This window comes from Raphanus sativus, chromosome 6 (genome assembly GCF_000801105.2).
Source record: "Raphanus sativus cultivar WK10039 chromosome 6, ASM80110v3, whole genome shotgun sequence".
Lineage (NCBI taxonomy): Eukaryota > Viridiplantae > Streptophyta > Magnoliopsida > Brassicales > Brassicaceae > Raphanus > Raphanus sativus.
The window spans coordinates 5982586-6006942 of record NC_079516.1 but is presented as its reverse complement, the minus strand read 5'-3'; the positions used below and the strand labels follow the sequence as shown (position 1 = coordinate 6006942).

Genomic DNA, 24357 nt, shown 5'->3' with positions numbered 1-24357 from the left:
AAAAACAATTAGTAAAATAAAAAGCAGAGGAGAAGACGTTGGAGACAGTCAAGGGTCAAAAAAAAAACAGAGGAAGAGGTAACGAAAACTCTGTTTCTATCTTCTTAACCCTCACAAGATTATGTCTTTTTTGTGATTTGAAAACAACCATTTATAAAGCATGTATTGTGTGCATATCTAATGATCTGTACAAATACACTTTATTCATAACATATTAAGATCTATTCAAGAAGCTATCAACTCTCGAATTAGTCGCAGCAGAGAGAAACTTCATACAAACAGGAGGATTCACACCAGCTATCGCCAACACCGAGCTCGGAAAAGACCAAATCCCATCTCCACATATCAAACCAGACGCCACCGCAGTCCCAAAAGCCTCAGCCTTCCCCGCATCCACTCTCTCCCAGACAAAAAGTATCAAACTCCCCACGCACATGTCGATCGCAAAGTACGGCCCCAAGAAAAACGGTATCGCCATCGCCATCGGCAGCGGCACGAACCTCCCGAACTTACTCGGCAAACTGTCCTTCACTATGTTCACGAGAATCGCCACGCTGAAGAAGGCGTAGCATAGAACTAAACACTCTCTTGGCAAAGAAGCAACGCCTTCGACTCCCAGCTTAGCCATGCTTCGGTACACCGTGGCGAACGGGGCGGGGTACTCGCTGTTCGGGATGCCTAGATCGTCGAAGGCCTTGTAGAACAGCCAGAACACGCAAGGGGAGACCACGCAGCCCATCGCTGTACCGATCACTTGTGATACGAACATCGACTTGGGAGATGATAAAGTGAGGTACCCTGTTTTGAAGTCTTGAGTCAGGTCAGAAGCTGTTGAGACTATGTTCATCATGACTCCGCACGCCGCTAACCCGGCCAGCATCCCGCCGTGCTCTGAACCCGCCCATGCTCCTATCGTGAAGATAGCGAGTTTGCCGTAGGTCGAGGCCAAGGACCAGTCTGTTAGTCCAGCTCCGTAGGCGTTGCAGAAGGCTAGGACCGGAGCGCAGATGTAGATGACTAGGATGTAGTACCATCTGAGCTGGTGGAACATGTGGGGGAGTATGGCTGTGGATGCTGCGGAGATGGTGATGTATCCTCCTACTGCGAACCAAGTTGGTATCTGGTCTTTGAGGAAGAATCTAGTACGACGCTGGTCGTCGTACGATTCCATTGGGGTTTGTGGGGATGCATGAGGGTCTTCTGTGAAAGATCTTCTTGAAAAAGATGGAGTACTTCTACTACTACTACCTCGGAGCTGTACGAATAGTCCTGATAGCGTCCGGCTCAGCACTTTGCAGAAGTTGTATAACCCGTCTCCTAGGATGATAGCAACAGCTATGAACACCTGAAAAGGAAATAACATTGTTATACCATAAGAATAAGCTCAGGAGGATTCGTTTTAATATATATATATATATATATATATACCTTGTAAGCTTGGAGACCATGCATGCTGCTGGTTTCTACATCTGCAGGAAACCAATCACCCTTTTTGGTTTCAATGAGAGGCCACATTATACCCCAAGAGAGGATTCCTCCCAGGAGAACAGAGATGTTGATTATGTATGGGCATATCATGCCAACACCCACATATGTTGCTGAAAAATCAAAGTAGAACCTATTTGTACATCAGGCTCTCACCAGAAAAGGAACAGTAAGCCAATTGCTGTTTCTTTTTTGAGTAAGTGAACTTACTTGTATTGGTAAGCTTTGAGTCCAAAGGTAGGGAAGTTGGAGAACCCACAGTTTTCTCCTCCGGTGAAGAACCATTGGAAGAAACTCCATAAGAAGCTGAAGGAGAAGAACTTCCCCAATACCCTCACTTGTTTCCTGATGCAGAGAAGCAGTATAGAGTTTAAAAAGAAAAAAAAAAGAAGCATTAAAGTGTAGTGAAAAGAAGAGTACTTGGCTAGCTTGGCTCCTTGAGGTGTATGGAAGCTGTTGATAAGATGAGCAGTTGCTGTACCACTTGGATATGTTAGTTTGAAGTCTATTACCATTATCTGCAACCACACATAGAAACTGATCTCTTCAACACATTGTTCTCTTTTTTGGTTCAAATTAACAAAAACTGAGACCAACCTTCCTCAGAGGAACAACTGAGAAGAGACCAAGAAAGCTGACAACAAAGAGGAAACCAATAATCCAACCTAATGAAGGGTTCTTGACGCCACGAGCCACATCTCCTGATTGCTTTGCAATTCGTTCGCTCATGCCAAAGAGATATGTCCCAAACCCTCCTGTAGATGAGAAAAAATGAATGTTCACTAACTAATGAAAGTTTCACTAACTAAAACATCCTTACCGCTGAAGGCAATGCCGGAAGAAGCAACAACGCAGGTCTGAATAACAGTATTCTCCTGGCGAGTAAACGGCTGTTTCAAGTATCCGGACTTATGAAGCATCTTGGTCCACGTCTTGAGAAAGAAGAACCCCAGAAGACCAGCGGAGACGTTGAGGGACGGTATGATTCCTGTAGTGAGGTTAAGCTTCATAACAATGAAGCTGAACAAGATGCTTAGCACAAAGCTCACCACAAAAGCCCTCAGAGTCAGCTGCTTTGTCCAAGAAGGCACTTCTCTGCTCTCAAAGATCTTCTCCACGGATTCCTCTTCTTCTTCCTCTTCTTCATCTACATGCTTATCCTTCCCAGAATCTGGACTAAACTCAACTTCCTGCAACTCATGTTCCACAACTCTGTCTGGATTTTGATACCCTTTTCTCATCTTCTCTGTTTCTTAGATCTAAGAAAGAAAAAAACGAGGTGGTGAGAAAGTAAAGGACTGTATTATTATTGAGAACTAAAATCAAAGGCTGAAAGTTGACAACTTGGACGACTCTGTATTTTAAACATTCTGACAAATCAGATAGCTTTGGTGTTTCTTTATTACTTAAGATTCTTTGTCGGTATGTCTGTAAATAGCTAATTACCTGGAATTTTAAGTTGTTAATGGTTTTTATACAATCAACATTATGAAGTTCTAAAACAAGTTCTTAAACTCATTCTCTATCCAACAACCTTGGAATGAAAATATCTCTCGGTGCTCTCCAGACCACAAAATGGAATAAAAGTTTATACCTTTTATTTCTTATTATAAGATAATACTAACTGAAGATAAGGCAAAGAATATGAGGAAACCAATGGTGTCTTTATTTCCCTATTTATCAACTCAAAAATAGCATAAAATATTACTGAATCTTAAATTGAAAAATAAAAAAGGACCAATCTTTAGAGCACCTTTGATGGTGCAGTATCCTAACTGAGGTCATAAACTTTAAAAAATTAGTATTTTAGTAATTTTAGTTATTATATTAAGATCTGTAGAAAAAAGGTTAACTTAACACATGTCCATATAGATTGTTGAGAGTATCTTAAGAGGCTGGTTTTTAAAAATTTTGCTCTCTTTTTTCTAATTTCTATATATTTTTCTTTTTCTTAATTATACAGATACCCACTAAGTATATATTGTTGGAGGTGCTCTAAATTACACTACAATCTAATTTACACATGAGACCACATTTTTACAAATATTAATTAAAAAAAAAAAAATTTAAGAAAACACTATTGGATACAATGGTGAACGGTTGTTTAACCAGTGGAGGTGTGATTATAAAAGCGAGAACATTGTATAGAAGGCCTTGAGAGACTTCTATTGCACACGTGGACAAACCTACGACTGGTTCTGTTATAAGACAAACAGAGCGAAACAGTCTGGTAGTTGAGAAGCAGAGTTCCAAGGGAGTATCGTCAAGTAGTTATGTTGCAAGAAGGGCGTTTTTGCTGTACCGTTGGTCAAGCTTCCTGTGAATAGGTTGTTGTTCAAGAACAGAGACTCTGCTCCGGCCAGAGAAGGAGGTAACTCTCCAGAGAGAGTTATAGCTCAGATCAACAGTGGATCCTTTTAAGTAATGAAATGGATGTGGTGTTGGTGACTGACGTGAAGTTGTTTCTTTGTAGGAACATTGATGAGAGTGTGTCTGATGGAAGAGCGGCTCGGTCCCATAGGAGCTAATGAAGAGAATGTGGAGTAGACGAGAGTGAGCAAAAGCAGGAAGAAAGTGTAGCTCATGTTGTTCATGTTTATAGTATCGTCTTCTTTCACTTTGTTACTTTTAGTTTGGTGAAAGATTTTAAAGAAAGAGAGTGAGAGAGAGAGAGTAATAATGAACACATAGAGAGTGTGTGATAGTGAGTGAATGTTTAACTTAAAAGATTAGAGGATGTTCCGTTCAAACTAATATTATTACTACCTTTAACGACACGAAGTTTCAACAAGTCTCCTATTTCATTACAGATATGGGCATGTTATCCAATACAAATAAAACAAAAGACAAGGAACAATATAAAAAAGAAAAAAAAACTGATAACACTGAACTTGACACAATTCACTCAATCTGAAATTCTAAAAAGGAACCGAGTTCAGATTTGGAACATAGGCACAGTGAGAAAACCAACAAACCCGGCCACAATCTATCGGTATCTTATTGCACACGTCTCCCTTCACAATATAGATGCAAGGGCCGTAAGGCTGTCTACATCCCTCGCTACAACAGATGAATAGGGTCTTGTCATAGATGAAGTAACTAACGCCACAAATCATATCAGACAACTTTGGCAAGTTACTTGCTGTCAAAGTCATCAATCTTATTCTCCATTACCCAAATTTCAATCTTCCTTGTTAAAAAGCACTGCTTTAACAACGAAAACTGATCTCCTTTATAGACCGCAAGTACAAGTTTATCGGAACGATGGTTAGCTTGTAAGGGAAGGAGACAAACGGGTTTGAAAACCTCCCTAGTGAAATCAAAGCTTTGGATGAAATACTCACGAGTCCGGAGATTGTAAGCAATCCAATACAAATTTCCATACAAGGACACGTGTGACGATTCGGCTTCTTCAGGTATGGGCATGTCCGCGTCAGGTGTATCAATATACCTCAACGCTTGAGAGGCACACTCGTAGATCGCAAGTTTGTGAATGTAGTAACCTAAGTAGAGTAAAATCTTGTGAACTTTTTGGGGTCCACTATCGTCGTATCCTAAACCGAAAACTTCGAAGTCTTTGTGCACGGACAACTTGATCCAGTTAACCTGTCTCAACCATGGATTCCAGAGCGCTGTCTCCTTCTTCCAATGGTCTGGATATTTACAGAACAAGAGATCATCGCAAGTAGTGATGGTTCCATATTCCAAATTCAAATCCCTGCTGCAAGAAAAGTGTAGCTCACGCAAATCTATAGCTTTTTCTTTTTTTTTGGTAAACATGTTGAAAACATAATCTATAAATTTTGCAAATCCATAGCTTTTTTTTTGTTGCAAATCTATAGCGTGATCGATGATGTCTATCAAATAAATCTTTGATTCGGTTAGGAAGATGAACTGGGGACGGGAGAGAGATAAGTGCTTGTTGATGAAACTCTTGTCTTTGAAAAGAGAGTTCCATCTGTTACACACGGCTCTTAATCGAACAAGAGACTGCGGTGGAAGACGAGAGAGTATTTCTTCCTCCAGTTCCCACGGAAGCCTAACATTCAGAACCATTAGGTCTTCTGTTTTAGATTTAGTTAGAAAATTATATCTCTCATAAAATAGGATTCGATATCTATATATATATTTCACATCCTTGTTAAAAAGGAAACTATATATAATATATGATCCAATATTTCCTTTTTTGTTCGCAGTAGTTTTAGGGAAATTTGAAAAAAAAAGGACACTTTTAGTATAGATTTGATACGATTTGGATATAAAATAATCACAAGTAAACATATATTTACAGTTTTATAAACTATACTTTATCAAGTAAACATACTTTATCAAGTAAACATATAATCACAAGTAAACATGTAAGTTATGCTCTATTTAGCTAATATTAACAGACGTTTAACAACTTGAAATTTCAACATGTCATGTGTACCATCTCCTTCAATTCCCAATCAATCCACATCTACAGTGTATATTTATCATCTAAGAAAGATCTTTTGTATAGTCTTTGTATCAAAATGAGACAGAACCCTTACAAAAATCACACTAAAACTTTAAATAAAAAAAAAGAAGACATGCAACAACTTAGAAGAAAAACTGATAACACTACTTGCGACAATTCGTTCAAATCTGAAATTCTAAAGGAACTGAGATCAAATTTGGAACATAGGCACAGTGAGAAAACCAACCGACCTGGCCACAACCTATCTGAATCTTATTGCACACGTCTCCCTTCCCTATGTAGATGCAAGGCTCACTAGTTTCATCGTCGCCACAACACATGAATAGGGTCATGTCATAGATGAAGTAACTAACGCCATACATCTTATGAAACAACTCTGGCAAGTTACTTGCTGTTAAAGTCATCAAGTTTAGCCAAACCACTTCCTCTTTATCATCAATCTTATTCTCCATTACCCAAATCTCAATCTTCCTTGTTAAAAAGGACTGCTTTAACAACGAAAACCGATCTCCTTTCCAAACCGCAAGGAGATTTTGATCGAGACAATGGTTATCTTGAAAGGGAACGAGACAAACGGGTTTGAAAATATCCCTAGTGAAATCAAAGCTTTGGATGAAATATTCATGAGTCTGGCGATTGTAAGTAATCCAATACAAATTTCCATACAAGGACACAGGTGACCGTTTATCTGTTTCAGTTATGGGCCTGTCCTCGTCAGCTGTATCAATAAACTTCAACGCTTGAGAGGCACACTCGTACATCCAAACTCTCTGCCTCTGGGAGTAGTAACCTAAGTAGAATAAAATCTTGTGAACCTTTTGGGGTCCACTACTATCGTATCCTAAGCCGAAAACTTCGAAGTCTTTGTGCTCGGACAACTTGATCCAGTTAACCTGTCTCAACCATGGATTCCAGAGCGCTGTCTCCTTCTTCCAATGGTCTGGATATTTACAGAACAAGAGATCATCGCAAGTAGTGATGGTTCCATATGTCGAATTTAATTCCCGGCTGCAAGAAGATTGTAGCTCACGCAATTTTATCCTTTGATCGATGATGTCTATCGAATAAATCTTTGATTTGGTTAGGAAGATAAACTGGGGACGGGAGAGAGACAAGTGCTTGTTGATGAAACTCTTGTCGTTAACAAGAGAGTTCCATCTCTTAGACACTGCTCTGAATCGGACAAGAGATTGAGGTGGAAGGCGAGAGAGTATATCTTCCTCTAGTTCCCACGGAAGGCTAACACGCAGATCCATTAGGTCTTCTTTGCGATTTAGTTACTAAATTATTTCTCTGCTAATATAGGATTCGATGTACAATTTTCATCCTTGTTAAAATGGAAACAATATATAAGATATGATCCAACAATATGTACATTTTTCGTCCTTGTTAGGGAAAATCAAACAATATGTGTTTTTTTGTAAAACTTCTTTCGTTTCATTAGAAGAGAAATAGGGAAATTATTGTCTGAGGAAATAATGAAGGCTATATATAGTAATATGATTAGATAAGAAAGTTCAGTATAGAAACTAAAGTAACTTGGCAAACAAGAAAACTTGAAAAACAATCTCATAAATTTTTACTTTTTCATAACTGAATATAATAGACCGGTTGATTCGATCCGATTATAAATAATTTTAGTTAATCTATATAATTAAAAACTAAAGTATCTTTTGGTATTTACTTTTATTTACAGATTTTGACTTCTTTTTATTTACAGATTTAGCATGCATTTAGAATAAATTAACTATTTCATTTTTCTATTTTTTTACCAATTCTATTACAATATTTAAAACTAATCTATATTATCTATATTATTAAAATTAAAGTATATTATGGTACTTCTTTTTGTTTACAGATTTAGACTTCCTTTTATTTACAGATTTATCAGCTGCATTTAGAATAAACTAAATATTTCATTTTTATACTTTCTTTTTTCTTAAGATTATGTCACATCATTTAAAATTTATATATATTATTAAATCTAAAATAAATTTTGGTATTCCTCTTATTTACAGATCTAGTTACAGCTTTATAATAAATTAAATACTTCATTTTAATTTTTTTTTAGATTCTGCCACAATATTTAAAATAATTGAAAATAATTAATTACAATTCTACGGCTTATCTAATCTGATCGATATTAGCTAGTATCTTGACCGTTAATCATTTTAGTTAAACCGGTATTATTTTATTAGCGGCTATAACAAAATTATGGCTGTTGTTTATTTGTGGTTAAAATAAAAATATAAACTGAAATATATATAGTATATATTATATAAAAAAGATTTATATATAATATTATCTTATTTAGTTTATTTTAGTTAAATATAAATACTTCGAGAGTACAAAGAAAACAAAATATCATACAATTAATAATTATTCATAATAAACTAATACAAATATTTTACAATTTTAGTATGTTGTTTCGTTTTTTAAATAAATAAACAAAAAACAAGATGTTAATATATAAATAGTACAATTACATTAAACTGCATTAAGTTATAAAACTAGGGGTATAATAGTATTTTTCAATTAAAATTAATGGTAAATAGTTAAGGTAAAAATGAAAAATAATACATAAAAACTCAATTGTTATGATCCAAAATAAAAATAATGGTAATTTATAAATCGACAATCAATCTGCGCTTAAAAGCGTGAATCAAAATATATTTTGGTATTAAAATAGGGAAAATTGTCAAATATGACTCACAACTTGATTTCAAATGCAAAAGTATATCCAAACTTGAATCAAATGCAGAAGTAACTTAAATGGCTATTGAATTTACAACCAGCCCCTTGTGACAAAACAAAAAAAATAGTTTTTTTACGTTTTTAACCCCAGTACGTCTTCTGCCCAGACGACTTTCAAATAAGTCGTCCAGACAACTTACTTGAAAGTCTTCTGGTATAGTTAACTTAAAAATAATTTATAAATTTAAAAAAAAATATTTTGATAAGTGAAAAATTGAAATCATGTAATTAAGATATGTTAAAAGTGTTATAAATTAAAATATAACAAAAGTGAATAGTTTTCAACATAAATGAGTGAAAGTAGTGAGTCATGATATTTTTTGGTTTAGGTTTTGCCAACATATGTTGTAGTATTATATGTGTTCTTAGGGTTAGATTTCGGAAAGCATAAAAGTATTTTTGAAAAATATGAAATTTACCCAAATGTGTTTATTTCTGTGTATAGTAAACACTAAGCAAGTTTAATTTGATTTTATAACGTGTTTAGTTAGTTAATTTTAGTCAATTTAGTTTAGGGGTTAAATTTAGGGTCTGGACGACTTACAAGTAAGTCTTCTAGACGACTAGACGACTTACAAGTAAGTCTTCTAGACGACTGGACGACTTATAAGTAAGTCTTCTAGACGAGACGACTTACAAGTAAGTCTTCTGGACGAGACGACTTACTTGAAAGTCTTCTGGTATAATTGATCTTAAAAATAATTTATAAAATTTGTAAAATATATCTCGATAAGTGAAAAATTGAAATCATGTAATTAACATATGTTATAAGTGATATAAATTAAGATACAATAAAAGTGAATTGTTTTCAACATAGATAAGTGAAAGTATTTAGTTTCCTGCTAAAAATATTTAGTTTCCCGCTAAAAATATTTGAGTTTCCCCCTAAAAATATTGAAGTCTTCTCTAGAAAGTCTTCTATTCAGAAGACTTACTTGAAAATCTTCTGAATCTAAAATATTTAACCTAATTGGATTTTTTGTCTTCCTATATAAAGAAAAATTTACACATTTTTTCTCCTCCTCTCAAATGGCTGCAACAAAAATGTAATGTTCATCATTCTAAAACTCTCAAACCTCTCTCTAATCTCTTTGAACTTATAAACACCAAGCTTTATATCAATTGATTGTTTTTGTCTCATGTCTTTCTCACTAATTTATCTTGTTTTTGCAGGTTTTTCATCACATGATTCTCATATTCCACTCATTTAAAGGTAGATCTATTAATTTTAGATATGTATTTTTATGTCTCATTTTTCTTCATTTTGTAACTTTTTATTGCATAAAGTTCTTACCTTTTTTTACAAACTAATACTCTCCAAAGCCACTCTAATCTCTTAGACTTCAAAACACCAAACTTTATATAAATTTTTCAGTTTTATCTCATGTCTTTCTGAATAATCTATCTTTTTTTGCAGGTTTTTAATCAGATGGTTCTCAACTTCCACTTGGATATGTACGTTGTGTGTTCTATATAAGTATGTATATCTAATCTTCCACTTATTTTCTATGTTTTTAAACCATTTGAACATTTTTGGATGTGCAGATTTTTCAGATCTGGATATGCAGGTTTTTTAGATCTGGAAAACTTCTGGGACGACTTCCAGGAGGTCCAGACGATTTCCAAGAAGTCCAGACGACTTTTACAAGAGGTCCAGATGACCTCCAAAAGGTCTAGAAGACTTCCAGGAGGTCCAGACGACTTCCAGGAGGTCCAAAAGACTTCCAGGAAGTCCAGACGACTTATAGGAAGTCTTCTGGATCTCCTGGAAGTCTTCTGGACCTCCTGGAAGTCGTCTGGACCTCCTGGAAGTCTTCTGGACTTCCTGGAAGTCGTCTGGACCTCCTGGAAGTCGTCTGGACCTCCTGGAAGTCGTCTGGACTTTCTGGAAGTCGTCTGGACCTCCTGGAAGTCTTCTGGACCTCCTGGAAGTCGTCTGGACCTCTCGTAAGTCGTTTGGACCTCATGTAAGTCGTCTGGACCTCATGGAAGTCGTCTGGACGTCCTGGAAGTCTTCTCGATGTTCTGGAAGTCGTCTGGACCTCCTGGAAGTCTTCTGAAGAAGTCTTCTTCCATTTTAAGTGGAGTTTAATCTTGTCTTTGTAGAGAAATGATATATAATAGTTTGTTTGTGGTATGTTTTGTGATTTGCATGTGTACTCCCTTAGTTGTGACTTTTTTGTAAAATTATTAATAATGTTTTCCAAGATGTAATATATGTAATAAATAAGAATGTTGGTAGCCTTATACTGATACAACATTTTAAGAGATGTTGTTTTTAGTGAAAGAGATGTTGTTTTTAGTTCATAACAATTGGGAAAAAAAAGTGTAAATCGATTTGAGATGCATTAAGAGCTTCAAATTGGTTGTTCATGGTGGTTAGGGTATTGATGGTAGTGGTAATCTTGTAAATACTTGAAGATGATGAGGTTGAGAGAGTAAAAATGTCATTTTCGAAAGAAAAAAAAAGAAAAAAAAGTAATGGCATTTTCGTGAATAATATGAACTTGTGGGGTGAAGAAGACAAAAGAAAAATTCAAAAAAATCATAGGTTAGTTTTGTGTTTGACTTTGAGTTTTGAGTCAATTTTGCAAAAAAAAACCACTAAAATAACATAACAAATTGGTTTTGGAGAGAAACTTGCTGGTTTGATTTCAGTTTTAAAATTCCAAGTCGAATTTCATGTGCATAAATAGAATGACAACGATTAGCACAAAAAGATCATGTCCCAACCAAAACATTTCATGAGGCAAAAGTTAAAAAAAAAAACACAGACACTTTTCTTTGTTTGTTTTGGCTCTGTAATAAGCTGATTAGATTCGTTCAGACAGTCGAGTCAGAAATATCTCTGGAGGAACCTTCGTAGTCAACATCTTCCTCTATGAGCGGCCGTGTATCCGCCGCAGGATCGTATCCCTGAACGACGAGCACCGACGCTGTGGTTGTAAACTCCGACGACGACAACAACCCTCCAACTGGTCCTAACTCCGGACAATCCGTACTGTTAACCAACGAAGCAACCGCCGCGTTTCTCCCCACGATGAAAAGATTGCATTTGCTCGTCGCTTTAAGCGTCGCTTTGACATCTTCTTTGCTCTCAACGACTCTCTCCTCGTAAGCCAACGACTCGTTCCCTCTTGGATCGTTCATCAACTCCCTCAAGAACTCTCCGTCCATCTCTTTTTCCTTCTTCTCCTTCTCGTCTTCTTCTCCTTTATCGAATCTCTTCAGCGTCCCTCTCGCAGCTACGAACTTGAGAATGGTTAGCGAGATCCCTGGATGCTCCACCATCTTCATCCCGTAAGCGAGAGCTTCTCTGTCGTCTAACCCTCCGAAGAAGGGAACCACAATCTTGTAATCAACTTCGCTGGCCACCACGTGGGACGTTCCTCCGAGTCCTCTGTCCACAAGAATCCCCACGGAGCAAGGAGCTCGCTGCAAGACACGTTTGTTCACCTCGTGGAAGGCATGTCCAATCGACTCCATCGCTCCGTCTACTCTCTGGTGCTTGTGGAACGGAAGAAGAATCATCGCGACTCGTTTCTGGTGCGCGCTCGTGCAGATATCCTCGTGGATGCTGCTAAGGTCAGAGATGGCTGTCATCGGCCTAACCGCCACGGCTCGGAGATGCTGGTAAGCCTCGAAGGCGATCACCATCTGATCAGTCGATCTCTCCACCTTGTTCCACGCCGGGAGTCCGTTCAGCCGAGCTTTGTGAACCATAGCTATCGCTGATGACCGCTCGGAGAGCTCCATCAGATGCATGGCGTAGACGCAGAGACGTCCTCTTTGTCCCGTCCCTCTCGATGACTCGATCATGTTGATCAACGTGGGGATGTTTCGCGTGCTGTGGAAGCAAGCGAGTATCCTTAGCTCGGAGTCGTGATCTTTTCTCTGGATCGTTCTATGCTTGTACGGTGCTCCTCTTCTCGCAGGTTTGTAAATCGCCATCAGAAGTGGGGTCGTGATGAAGGTCGTGACCAGTGCCATCAGGACTAAGATCGCAAACGCTTGATCGTTCAGCACCTTACGGTCCTTGCCGATGTTTAAAACAATAAGTTCGACTAAACCTTTGGTGTTCATAAGGACTCCAAGCGACATGGCTTCTCTGAAAGGAACCTTGCAGAGCATCGAGGCCACAACGGTTCCTCCTATCTTACCGAAACAAGTGGTGAGTATCACAAGAGCTAGAAGTCCCCATGATTGTGCTCCTCTGATCGTTGTAACATCAGTTTTGAGACCGCTAGACGCAAAATAGAGTGGTAGAAGGAGACCTGAGACAAGATCTTCTATCTTCTCTGTCAAGATCCTGGAGAAAGGTCCTTCTTTAGGAGTCACTATACCTACAACAAACGCCCCGAACAGCGCGTGTATCCCAATAGTGTCTGTCACAAAGCTCGCCGCTAAAACCAAGGTTAGAGTGACGCAGACATAAAGTTCCTTCACAGGCTCTCCTTCGGGACAGCGATGAGCCATATAACCAAGGAGAGGTTTGATCGCCAAAACTGCAAAGATCACAAAACCAGTTCCAGAGAGGAGAACCCAAAGAGGTACAAGAGGAGAACTGTCATTTCCTGAGAGAGCAATCGCGAGCGCGAGGAGTATCCAAGCCGCGATATCATTCACTCCCGCTGCAGACATGGCCATACGTCCAATGTCGGTTGTTAGAAGCTTCAGCTCAGCTAGGATACGAGCGAGCACAGGGAAGGCGGTGATTGATAAGGCAACACCCATGAAGACTATAAATGGAATCTGATGGACTCCTTTGCTTATGGTGGAACTGAGAACAAAAGATGTGCCTACACCCAGTATGAAAGGAAGTGAGATCCCAGCTAGGGCTATCAACAGTGATTTTTTCCCGGTTTTTCTGATGGCTGCAAAGTCAAGCTCAAGCCCAACTAGGAACAAGAAAAACAGAAGACCGATGTTTGCGAGCGTGTCTAAAACGGTCAGGCTCTTCTCTGGGAAGATGGTGTCAATGTACACCTTGCTTCGTCCCAGAGCAGTAGGTCCTAGCAGTATCCCTCCCTACAGAACCATCCATTTTAGTCTCTTACTATGTGATTAAATTATCACTGAAAAAGAAAAATTATATAATAAACTCACAATGATCTCGGCAATGACACGAGGTTGTTTGAGAGGTTTAAGAAGGTAAGCCAAGAGCCTTGTAAACACAACCACCAAGCAGATCTGTAGGATGATCAGAGGAAGCGCGAAATCAAGAGGGCTTTCGTGTTGGAAGGCTCCATTAGATGAAGCCTTCATTGCAGCCGGGCAACCCCCTGTAACATTGGTGCTAGCCATCCTACTAGCGATCTTACTTTTACGGGTTTGATGACCGGTGGGGAAATGCGACACTGCTTAAGCCCTCAATAATGCCTTCGTCTGCTCCCTCATTGCATTGCCAAGCGAGGGATGAGACTTGGCCGGGAGGAGAAAAGGAAAACAAGATCTATTCTGCTACGTCTCTGTTTTTCATAAACAGAAGCAACTTCAAGAAGTGAGGATATAAAAGGGAGCAACAGAAAACTATTTATGTCGACAGTGCTAAGAATAGAAAGAAGAGAATGTGGACATACCAACTCCAGGGTAAGCATACACCAGTCCTGGCATACACCGTGCACATTTTCTATTTATAGACTGTCAGTTACTTAACTTCCAACCATATTGCATCTCTCCTTTACAGACATGAACTGCCTACACTGCACGATCTCTGTTACGTTAGTTTGTCCTAATTTTACAAGCACTTGTACATGTCTCCTGAAAAAGGGCAATTTGGTGTCTTACCCTTAAAATATTCATAAACATCAACCAATTTCACTTACATCAATGTATATGCATCAAAGCCGTGTACTGTACATTCAGAATTTCCCACAAGGAAACAAACGCCATAAAGCTGAAGACTGGGTTGTCGTGCTGCAGCAGCCAGAGAGTCAGAGCGTCCGTGGTATAGGTAACGGTGAAATGCCACATTTGTGATTCTTTCTCCACGAAGGATTTTGCTATAGTTTCCCCCGACTTTCTTTGTCACCTCCTAATCAATTCCAAAAGGAGGTTTAACTTTAGACAATGTTTGTCTCATTCACCTAAACAAAAAGAAAGAGATCAAGAAAATCTAACTGAAGCTACGGGTCTTATGCTAAAGCTTAAGAGAAGCTTCAGCTGGTATATTCTCTAGACAGACAGGGGTAATGAAGAACTTGCAATGGTGGGACGAGCACTGTTGTAGCCAAACTCAGATCGGAGTAAGTAGCGAGAATTTTCTTAAAAAGGAGGAGATTCAATAATGTATGATCAAACATGCGGTTAAGTTTGTGAAACTAGTCTCATATTCATTATGCCAACACTATTTGTACCTTTACTATTAAAACATTGTTTTCTTTTTCCCTGTAAGTACTTAATTTCATAAGAAAGATTCACTATTTTCCCTCGAATTAGACCCAAGTACAAGAACACTCACTTGCAAAAAGGACCCATACACATAGAACCAAATCTTCAACAACAGAAGAGAAGAAAGATTCAGATTCAGTTTAAGCTTCATTCACAACTCTTCCTCAGCTCTAAGAATGCTCCAGAGATTAACTAAACCTCTCTAGCCTCCGACGCCGCAGCTCATCTAACGGAAGATCACTAGAAGAAGACAAATGTGCCTGTCCCTGGTTTACTGACCATCTGTTTCCTCCACTCCGTCCTGAGCCACACATCTCACAAACACTTTCCCAACCAGAATTATCAAACGTACACGACTGGCATCTCCAGATACCAGCCCCTACAATCCCATTCTGACCTCTCCCCACCCTCCCTCTCCCCGTAATCCTCCTCCTCCGAGACCCAACCAAACCGTTCAGAAACCTCAACGGCCAAGTCACCGCTCTAGCGACACCTCTAACCACCATAGCCACAGGATCCGACCCCGAATAAGAAGAACTCTTCATCTTCATGTAAAGAATCCCCGCAAGAATCCCACCTAAATGCCCAAGAAACGAAGCCCTCGGCACAAACATCTGCACCAGCACCAGCTCAGCCCAAGCAGCATACTTCGTCGGAACCAGCACCCCGTAGACACTGGTGTAATCCTCGGCCTGAGAATTGAGAACAACTTTCAAAGCAAACAGCACACCCGAGAATCCAACAGAGTACTCGTGGTAATAGGCTCTCCTGTAGTCAAAGAAGACGTGGAGAGACTTGGCCAACAGCAACGTCACTCCTTGCGACATGCCGAGAAGCGTAACGACCATGGAAGCGAACTGTGTGCTTCCCATGGACGTCTCCAGCTTGATACCTTTCCAGAGGAGAGACATCATGTTGTAGACCAAGTGAGGCTCGTTGAGATGGTAGAACGCTGATAGAAAGAAGCGTCTCAAATCCTTGTGCTGATTCAATAAAACACACACACAAGTCAGCACATATATATATATAAATCACAATCCCTAATTTCTCGTAAGAACACAATCCCTAATTCTCCAGAAATTAATCGAATTCAAGATCAAGATTCGGCGAAACTGCAATCGTGGAGGTGTAGTACCTTGAGGATGAGGTTTGGATTGAACCAGACCTCGCTGATGTGAGGGATAAGGGGATCGAGAAACGCGGGCCTGAGGTAGACGAGAGTGTTCGCGGCTAATAGACCTGCTGTGACCGGCGGTTTCCACGGCAGTCTGTAGTATTCGGCGACGGTGCTGATCGCTAGGAGCGGGAGCATGCCTCCGGTTCCTCTTCTTCTTCCTTCGCCAAAATTCGCCATTCCTTTCCTTCTGATCTTCAAATAGTGTACAGTTAATTTATTAATTTAATTTCATATATATATATATACAAATATAGCGCAGCTTGGTCTCTACGAAAACAATTCTCCAGACGCTTCTTCTTTTCTTCCGAAAATGTGGGACCCACCATCACATTTTAAATATCGCTAAATCAGAAGCCTAATTACTTTTTTCTTTTTGAAGCCTGATTACTTACTTACGGATAAATTGTATTTTAATAGATTTCGGAAATTCTAAATAAAATTTAATGTTATTCTATATTTTTCTTTTGGGAACTAAAATCTAACGTTATTCATTTTATGATTTTTTCAAAGAAAATGAAAGACTAATAGTAATAGATGACAAAAAAAAAGGAAAGACTAATAGATGAGGAAGTTGATGCACTTGAAGCTAGAGAAGAAAGTCATGCAAGGTAGAGAGTTTATTGTGCAATGTATGTGTCTTATATTTGATTCAAAGTAGCATGAACTAAAAAAATGTTTGCTATATTATGCTTGATTGGATTGTTTGGAGAAGATTTGAGAATCAACACAACATTGGATTAAGTAAAGGGTCTCTCTTCTCAGTGATTTTCATCGGCTTTAGGCCTAGAGTTAATAAGCATTTTGCGAAGCATTGTGTTCTCGTTCATCAAAGTAGAGATCTTCTCCTCAAGTTCATCATTGTTGTTCTGCAACTCATTAGCTCTTGATTCCAAATCACTCACATACACTTTCTTCCTCTCCCTCGCTTGTTGAGCAGATACTCTATTCCTCAACAATCTGAAATTTCAAACTCAAACAAAACAACTCACATTCATCACTTAATTTTTTTTTTCATTACATTGCAACTGCATGGTAACTTTAGTAACAAAGGCTCTAAGTGATTTTACATATTTCGTTTACCTCTTGAGGCTCCTGTATTCTTTATCGGCTGGGGTTCGTCCACGAGGGCGCTTGGCGTTTGAGGTTCCATTATGTGTCTGGTCAATCTCTTGATTGTTGGCTCCGTCGTCGGCACTGCTGCTTACAACTCCTGTTGATCCAGCTGCTTCCATATCTGGAACCATCAACAACTCCTCCTCACTCTCCTCTGAAAATAATACAAACCACTTTTCTCAAAACCAAAATATATTAGGAAAAAAAAAACAACTTTTTCATATTAAAACTACCAGTTTTGTGCTTAGGGGAAGAAGGAGAAGAACTCGAGTTCTCATTGGGTCGTTGAAGAGACATCAATAGGTTTTATTTTATCTTTTTGGGATTTGGATGAAGACTAGAGTGGAGAGAGATAGAGAGCGTAAGAGGTTAAAGAGATTATCGAACCATTAGCTTCTTTTTTCCTTCTTTGGGACCACTGAAAGTCTGAAACCAATCAAACACCATACAGTTCTGCAACTCGTTTTTGACCAAAAATCTTGACTAAAAGTTTTGGTTGGCGTATAAAAGAACACGTACGTTCATGCAAGGCCACAAGTGCAAGAAAAGAGTTTCACTCCAATGGATGAAACGTAAGAACGTAACTCATTGCAAGAAAAGAGTTTCACTCCAAGTGCAAGAAAAGAGTTTCATGCAAGAACACGTACGTTATGGTCCGAGAGTCTACGGAACGTAACTCATTGTCCGTGGCGGCGTGCTGGATTGGCGTCTATCCCGATACTGGAGTTTGGCTTTTCAAGCTTCGGTAGGATGTCCTCCTTCTTTTGCAGGTACCCTTCCACAAGACAGAGTGGTCACAGCTCAACCGGCCTTTGTTCTCAATGGATGAACTCGCCATGGCGATCAATCTGGCGGTTTCAGGTATGAAGCTTTCAGGTTATGTTTATCCATCTCCGCACTTAATTGGAAGTAGAGATTGCGAATGTGAGGAGATCGTCATGAACTAGCTACGTTGGTGATGGCATAAGATGAACCGGCAACTTCAGAAATGAGGTGAACGCCACCCTCGAATGCTTACCATCGCTGGTCGAGAACGGGGATTGACAGTCTGATGTTGATGGATCTAACTAGCGGAATGCGTCGGTTTAGAGGTGGTTGAGCGAAGCTAGGGACGAAACGTTTAACATTAGACCATTTTGTTCAAATCACGTTTGTACTCGATGCTTTAATTCCCGGTTTTCGGGTAGATAAATAATATAAATATATTTTTTTTTTTAAAAAAAAAAAAAAAAAAAAAAGAGTTTCACTCCAATGGTCACAGCGTGCAGTTGCCGAAAGCACTTTTCATTTTTTTACCTGATTTGGGATGTTTAATTGATTGTTCTGTTTTTTGCTTGTAAAGTCTTTGGTTCATGATTTTTTATGGAAACAACCTTTATTGACAGAGCATGTGGTTTTAAGATCCGTTATTACTCTCTAGCATAATACAAACGTACTTGAAGACAAAGTCAGAGATGGCATAACTACGTGTGTATCTGTTTGCATGGCCTAGAAGAAGGCATGCACAACAAACTCATCATGTAGTCATATATACAAAATCTTAGAGATGTCATTCAAGAAGATAGTAGTGCTGGTTGAAATCTTCTTTTTAGCACTCTTACAAGATATAATACAAAATTAGGAACATATTATTGTACTATCCTTCAAGATTCAGGACTCAAAACGGATCTGTATATGAGCCCGGACCCATTACCGAACTTTGGTTTGTGCTTTTGTTACTCGTTTTCTTCTTTAAATTGGATCATGGCTACTGAGATGAATATCTGTATATCACTCAAAGGGACACTTGCCTTAAAATCAACTCAAATCATTAGATTTCACTTTTGACGATGTGCTATCCAAATGATTGATTTTCATCAGCAGCTAGCACAGTCATTTTGTTTGTAGGACTATACATATGATTTGATTGTATCAATTTGTTTGCAAACGTGGAGATATGCTTGCATCTTTGTCGATCCATGAACATGCCACGTTAATCGAGAAGTACATATCATGATAATGATCTCTCTTGCTATAACTTTTTGGTACAATACCATTGCATGCCTCTATGTTACTCAGTGAACTATTTGTTTGATGAACTAGCATATAAGTCTAGACAAAGACAAGGCGCAAAGGATGGCTCGATAACAGATTAAGTGATTCAAACGAGTATTGAACATCCAACTTTTGTATAAGATCAAGACTTAAATAAAACATGTCGATGCAAATACATTAGCGGCGTCTGAACACAATGGAGACATTATTGTTGTTAGAAAGCGTTGGAAGCATCTGATGCAACTCTTCAAACCATATTGGATCATCACGATTGCAGTGGAGATATTCGAACACTACAACTAGCGTCTAGTGTCTCTAGTACCCATTCTATGAATGAAGCCACGAGTTTCAAGTACCACTTTGCATCCTTAAAAGGAAAATCACTCGAGGTAGGAAACCCCTCGTATTTTGATCTCCAACATTGATCCAGATTCAAGCCTTGTGAATCCAAAAACTCGTTCAGATCCCTGTCCTGTAGAGCATAAAAAGTGTTACTTCAAATCATATCAACACGTGTGATTTTTTAACAAAATGTTAAACCCTATATACACAAATTAGCCCAACAAAAAGGTGAAAATGACATTTTTTCTTGTCATTTTAAAATTTCAAATACAACTTATATTTTTTATCTAATATCTATTTTTAACTTAATATTAATTACAAAATACATTGATCTTATAAAGAATTTTATTTATCTTATAATTAATAGCTATTAGTTAAATAAGTATAATTAATGAGAATATATATATATATATCTTGTGCGAAGAAATGTAAAAATGACATTGTTCATAAAACGAGGAGAGTGTTAGCTTGCATTGTATAATTAAAATAGATTTTTCGTGAAAAAATACCTCCATTTTTTGTGTTAAAAAGGGGACTTCCTCTGCATGTACTATAAGGTTCTTTAGTGAAGGTGAATTTTGTAGTAACCTTGATATACCACTGGTATGTCCTGAAATTTTAGTCCTTATAATTTTTATATTTCATAGACAGTATATAGACATTAAATTAGAAAAATACATTAAATACTTAGATCTATTATTTAAATAAGAAAGAAAAAGACAAACCTCCTTAAATATAGTTTCATTTAATACTTCTGTACATAAAATAAAAAATTCACGACTTATTCGATTTGTATTTCTATTTTAATAATATAGATGTTTTCCAAATTTTGGCATGTTCTGAAAGAGCGAGAGAATGAGGTAAGACCATGATTATCCTTGAGTTTTTACATAAAAATTTATTAAAAAAAGTAAATCATAAATGGAGAAAATTGGAGAGAGGCACAACAATCGGTCTTTAATTAGTGTCCGGAAAACAAATTAAAATAGTACTATTTTACCTTTAAGAATCTGTTTTCAAGAGTTTGACCGTTAATGATTCTCTAAAAAGAAAAAAAGAATATAAAATAATTTTAAATGAAATAAAAAAATTTTAGGAGAGACTCAGAGGACAAGGCACGTTGTGAGAATCAAATGTCCCACTTGAGAGTTTAATAAGTCTCAATCATCAACCATTAAACCCACTGTCGATATACGGTCGTCATATGCTTGTTCAGTGATTGGGTTCCTCTCTAAGCTCAGACTGCTGTCAATCTTAATTATTTCTTTTTATTCGAATAATAATATTATTATTTTGTTGGAAATTTGTAAGTTTGTGTAGATATTATTGATCAGTTTTTGTTGTGTATAAGTTATGAGTTGTACTTGTTCAGTTGTTCCCCTTATAGGTATATCATGATTTTTTTGAAAGAATGTTAATTTATTCAAACTAAGAAATTCTTTTTACAATGAACGAGCCTTTGGAACTCATTGTTTGGATATTAATCAAAACACACTTCTATAGCTATTGATAGTTATCTATTAGCAAACCGTATACTCATGACTCCATCATAGGATTGATAGCCCATTCCTTTAATAGATGAGATACGGTTTCTGATGATTTTGTCCACAAGCTTAATCATCGTTACGTCAATAGGTAAATACTATTAAATTTTTGTTTATTTTATTAATCTTATCGGTAATTGTATATCATCATACTCTCCAACCTTTGTTATTTTGATTATGTATTGATACTGTTTTTGGTTAAATGTTAAGTTATAAATACTTAAACTTTAGTTGGGTTGTCTTTTACTAGTTATACTAGGATAAGATATGCGCCTTACGCGGGATAAAATTGTTATTTTCGTTATGTTTTACATAATGAAACAATAATTCGGTTCCAATTGAATTATGGGTGTTCAATCCGGATATCGGTTGGTTTGGTTCGGTTTGTTTTTTTCGGTTTATGGTATTTCGGTTAGTAAATTATAACTACTGTTATAAATCCATATTTAATTCAGTTCGGTTTATATATCATGGATTTTCGGTTTATTCGGTTTTATACCAAAAATAATTGTTTAGTTTAAGATCATATTATATATTATATGAATTTTAGAGTCATGTTGTCAAAAAATCATTTATTAAAAAGTATTATATATTTAAATAAAAGAATAAAAAACAAAAAAACGTTTCTATCATCTAATTAAATAATCAAATCTAGAATTAATATCAAAATTCTAAATTTTGAAAATAAAAATAAAAAACAAAGCAGAAGCACGAAATAAAAGTTTTTATATTCTTCCATATTTAATGTTCATCAAATTCATATGTTTCCGATTAATACAACTCTATTTGTTTAAAGATAAAAAAAATTGTAAAAAATTTCAACTAATTGTTATCCATCAAATCTATAATCTTTACTTCAATTTTTGTCAATGTTAAAATAAAGCAAAGAGACCGAAAATATACCTTAATAACTGTGAAAATTGTTTATTATATAGTTATATTTAACTGTAAAATAGATGAATCTATGTAACTCATTTGCTTTTATAAATAGATGCAAATAGATGAACAATATTTGCTTCCATTTAAATGATTTTTTTTCTTATAAAATTCCATTGTTGCTATTACATTTTTAATCACAGTTGAACATTATTTCAGTCACACACAGGTAGGGCTGGACAAAAAATCTGAACCCGAAAAACCGAACTGAACCCAATCCGAAAAAGTAGCACCGAACCCGAACCGAAATTAATTAAATATCCGAACGGGTTCAAAATTTCGGTATTTAAAGAACCGAAACCGAACCCGATCCAAACCGAAATATTTTGGGTACCCGAATGTATCCGAAATAAATTTATATACTTAAATATATACATTATTTTTATATATAATGTATATTAAAAATATTAAAAATATATAAGATACCTTTAAGTTTTCCAAAGTACTCGTAAAATATATGCAAATAGTCAAAAGTAAATGTTTAAAATAGCTAAAAGTATACTGAAAACACCAGAATAGTTAAATATCTATTGATTCTTTATCCAAATATTCAAAGAAAACCAATTTATATATTAAATTAAGGTATTTTGACATATATGTTACGAAATTTATATGTAATATATTATCTTTCTTATAGATTTTGAAAATTTAAAGTATATAATGAATTTTGAAAATTTAAAAACATTTTAAATGGGTTATCCGAACCCGAACCGAACCCGCAAAGATCCGAACCGAACCCGAACCAAAATTTAGAAATATCCGAATGGGGCTGAAATCTTTGACCCGAAAACCCGAAACCCGAATGGACTGAACCGAAACCCGAATGTGTACCTGAACGCCCAGCCCTACACACAGGGATCAAAAATAAAATGTGGCTACATTCAACTTATATAATACCATATGCCATATAGTTGCAATATATGCCATATAGTTGCAATATTATTGCTAATAAGAAAGGAAATAAGAATGTAAATGTTAAATTAGATTATGTTTAATAGATATTCTATAAGTTTGTACATTAGATATTTAATATTTTTTACTGATTTGAAACTTGGTAAGCAAGACAAATATATTTGTTAACTTTAATCTTTAATAAAAAATAATTGTTATATTTAATAAACAAAAGGGTCCTAAAGAAAATTTTGAAAAAAATTTGACATGCACTACGTAAGATTTAACTTTCAAATATGCTGAGAGACTGTGTTTTACTGCATCTGATTGCAACTATTACGGATAAATCATGCAATGTGATCCTAAGCTTACATGATGCGTTAAATTAATACCGACCGCAAAAGTTTTTTTTTACGTGAAGAAGAAACAGATAAGAAACGAACATAAAATAGAGACGATACGAAGAAGAAACAGAGACGAAACGAAACAGAGACATACATGAATAGAGCGGTCGTGAAGGAATTAAAGCGAGGATTCTCAGATTCTATTAGTTATATAGAACATAAAGGTGGAGAAGGATATAACACATATCGTTTTCTTCCAACCCAAACAACCTCAGAGTTTTCTCTCGTTTGTCTCACAGAGAACTTGTTTTCTTAGGTATGTCACACATGTAACTTGTTTTTCTACCCTCCTCTTTTCTCTGAATCAACATCTCTTTTACAAAATGTCCGAGTTGCTCTAGTTATCTGTTAATAATCTACTACATTCCTGAATGTTCAAAAATTAAATAGAGTAGAAGATTTTTCAGACATTCTATAACCTTGTTTGACAAAAAGAGAAAAGGGGAGGTGATGCTATGTGTATAACCAACACATTATTTGGAACTGTTGTTTCGATTATGAAACTTCCGCGAAGAAAAAACACAGAATTTAACAGAGACATATATGAACATTGAGGTCGAGTAGGAAAACACAGAAGGAGAATACGTTGGCCTCGAACTTGAGTTTGTTTATTTGCTATCAGGCGATTCTTCTAAGAAGGAAGCGAAGCGTAGTTGAGTTCGAAAATTATGTCGACGTGAGTTGTATTTTTAATAGGTTGTTTATGGAATGTTTATGTAAGCATTAATTACAAATTTTTGGTGAGAATCTTTCTCCACTGGATACGTAAGCAATTTTCAAAACTCTAGTTTCTCATGAAGCTACGTAGATGTCTTGCCAATACACTTT

General features: G+C 36.8%; 5 protein-coding genes and 1 pseudogene across 6 annotated transcripts; all 6 read right to left on the bottom strand.

Moving 5' to 3' along the window:
• Window positions 1-75: 75 nt before the first annotated feature.
• LOC108813038 (probable metal-nicotianamine transporter YSL5) lies at window positions 76-2949 on the bottom strand. 2 transcript variants are annotated; one of them, XM_018585467.2, is made up of 7 exons: window positions 2932-2949; window positions 2306-2744; window positions 2083-2240; window positions 1906-2003; window positions 1696-1830; window positions 1429-1618; window positions 76-1345 (listed from the first exon to the last, which is right to left on the bottom strand). In XM_018585467.2, exons 2-7 carry the CDS (start codon window positions 2724-2726, stop codon window positions 215-217), a joined length of 2133 nt encoding a protein of 710 aa, XP_018440969.2. In that variant the 5' UTR covers window positions 2727-2744; window positions 2932-2949; the 3' UTR covers window positions 76-214. The 2 variants fall into 2 exon arrangements, with proteins under 2 accessions (XP_018440969.2, XP_018440968.2); XM_018585466.2 differs by lacking the exon at window positions 2932-2949 and having other exon boundaries at window positions 2306-2859.
• A 579-nt stretch (window positions 2950-3528) lies between these two features.
• On the bottom strand, window positions 3529-5554 carry LOC130496100 (protein SUPPRESSOR OF NIM1 1-like; annotated as a pseudogene).
• A 551-nt stretch (window positions 5555-6105) lies between these two features.
• On the bottom strand, window positions 6106-7370 carry LOC108810832 (protein SUPPRESSOR OF NIM1 1-like). The gene has a single exon (XM_018582906.2). The coding sequence runs from the start codon at window positions 7198-7200 to the stop codon at window positions 6106-6108; it is 1095 nt and encodes a 364-aa protein (XP_018438408.1). The 5' UTR covers window positions 7201-7370.
• Window positions 7371-11324: 3954 nt separating this feature from the next.
• On the bottom strand, window positions 11325-14414 carry LOC108812981 (cation/H(+) antiporter 19). Its single transcript, XM_056989214.1, has 3 exons — window positions 14278-14414; window positions 13805-14166; window positions 11325-13726 (listed from the first exon to the last, which is right to left on the bottom strand). The coding sequence occupies exons 2-3, from the start codon at window positions 14000-14002 to the stop codon at window positions 11522-11524; spliced, it is 2403 nt and encodes an 800-aa protein (XP_056845194.1). The 5' UTR covers window positions 14003-14166; window positions 14278-14414; the 3' UTR covers window positions 11325-11521.
• Window positions 14415-15029: 615 nt separating this feature from the next.
• Window positions 15030-16548, bottom strand: LOC108812983 (rhomboid-like protein 14, mitochondrial). Its single transcript, XM_018585394.2, has 2 exons — window positions 16224-16548; window positions 15030-16071 (listed from the first exon to the last, which is right to left on the bottom strand). The coding sequence occupies exons 1-2, from the start codon at window positions 16440-16442 to the stop codon at window positions 15277-15279; spliced, it is 1014 nt and encodes a 337-aa protein (XP_018440896.2). The 5' UTR covers window positions 16443-16548; the 3' UTR covers window positions 15030-15276.
• Window positions 16549-16925: 377 nt separating this feature from the next.
• On the bottom strand, window positions 16926-17786 carry LOC108813380 (transcription factor HY5-like). Its single transcript, XM_018585919.2, has 3 exons — window positions 17612-17786; window positions 17346-17532; window positions 16926-17222 (listed from the first exon to the last, which is right to left on the bottom strand). The coding sequence occupies exons 1-3, from the start codon at window positions 17673-17675 to the stop codon at window positions 17024-17026; spliced, it is 450 nt and encodes a 149-aa protein (XP_018441421.1). The 5' UTR covers window positions 17676-17786; the 3' UTR covers window positions 16926-17023.
• Between the last annotated feature and the right edge of the window lie 6571 nt (window positions 17787-24357).

What these genes read in the sequence shown, in the direction of transcription:
- LOC108810832 (XM_018582906.2), bottom strand. Translation starts at nt 7,200, where the DNA reads ATGGATCTGCGTGTTAGCCTTCCGTGGGAACTAGAGGAAGATATACTC.
- LOC108813038 (XM_018585467.2), bottom strand. Translation starts at nt 2,726, where the DNA reads ATGAGAAAAGGGTATCAAAATCCAGACAGAGTTGTGGAACATGAGTTG. An exon ending in CAGTTGTTCCTCTGAGGAAG is followed by an intron (nt 2,004 to 2,082) that starts GTTGGTCTCAGT and finishes GTGTGGTTGCAG; the next exon opens with ATAATGGTAATAGACTTCAA. An exon ending in CTCAAAGCTTACCAATACAA is followed by an intron (nt 1,619 to 1,695) that starts GTAAGTTCACTT and finishes ATGTACAAATAG; the next exon opens with GTTCTACTTTGATTTTTCAG.
- LOC108812981 (XM_056989214.1), bottom strand. Translation starts at nt 14,002, where the DNA reads ATGGCTAGCACCAATGTTACAGGGGGTTGCCCGGCTGCAATGAAGGCT. An exon ending in GTGTCATTGCCGAGATCATT is followed by an intron (nt 13,727 to 13,804) that starts GTGAGTTTATTA and finishes ATGGTTCTGTAG; the next exon opens with GGAGGGATACTGCTAGGACC.
- LOC108812983 (XM_018585394.2), bottom strand. Translation starts at nt 16,442, where the DNA reads ATGGCGAATTTTGGCGAAGGAAGAAGAAGAGGAACCGGAGGCATGCTC. An exon ending in ATCCAAACCTCATCCTCAAG is followed by an intron (nt 16,072 to 16,223) that starts GTACTACACCTC and finishes TTATTGAATCAG; the next exon opens with CACAAGGATTTGAGACGCTT.
- LOC108813380 (XM_018585919.2), bottom strand. Translation starts at nt 17,675, where the DNA reads ATGTCTCTTCAACGACCCAATGAGAACTCGAGTTCTTCTCCTTCTTCC. An exon ending in TTCCCCTAAGCACAAAACTG is followed by an intron (nt 17,533 to 17,611) that starts GTAGTTTTAATA and finishes TATTATTTTCAG; the next exon opens with AGGAGAGTGAGGAGGAGTTG. An exon ending in GAATACAGGAGCCTCAAGAG is followed by an intron (nt 17,223 to 17,345) that starts GTAAACGAAATA and finishes TTGAAATTTCAG; the next exon opens with ATTGTTGAGGAATAGAGTAT.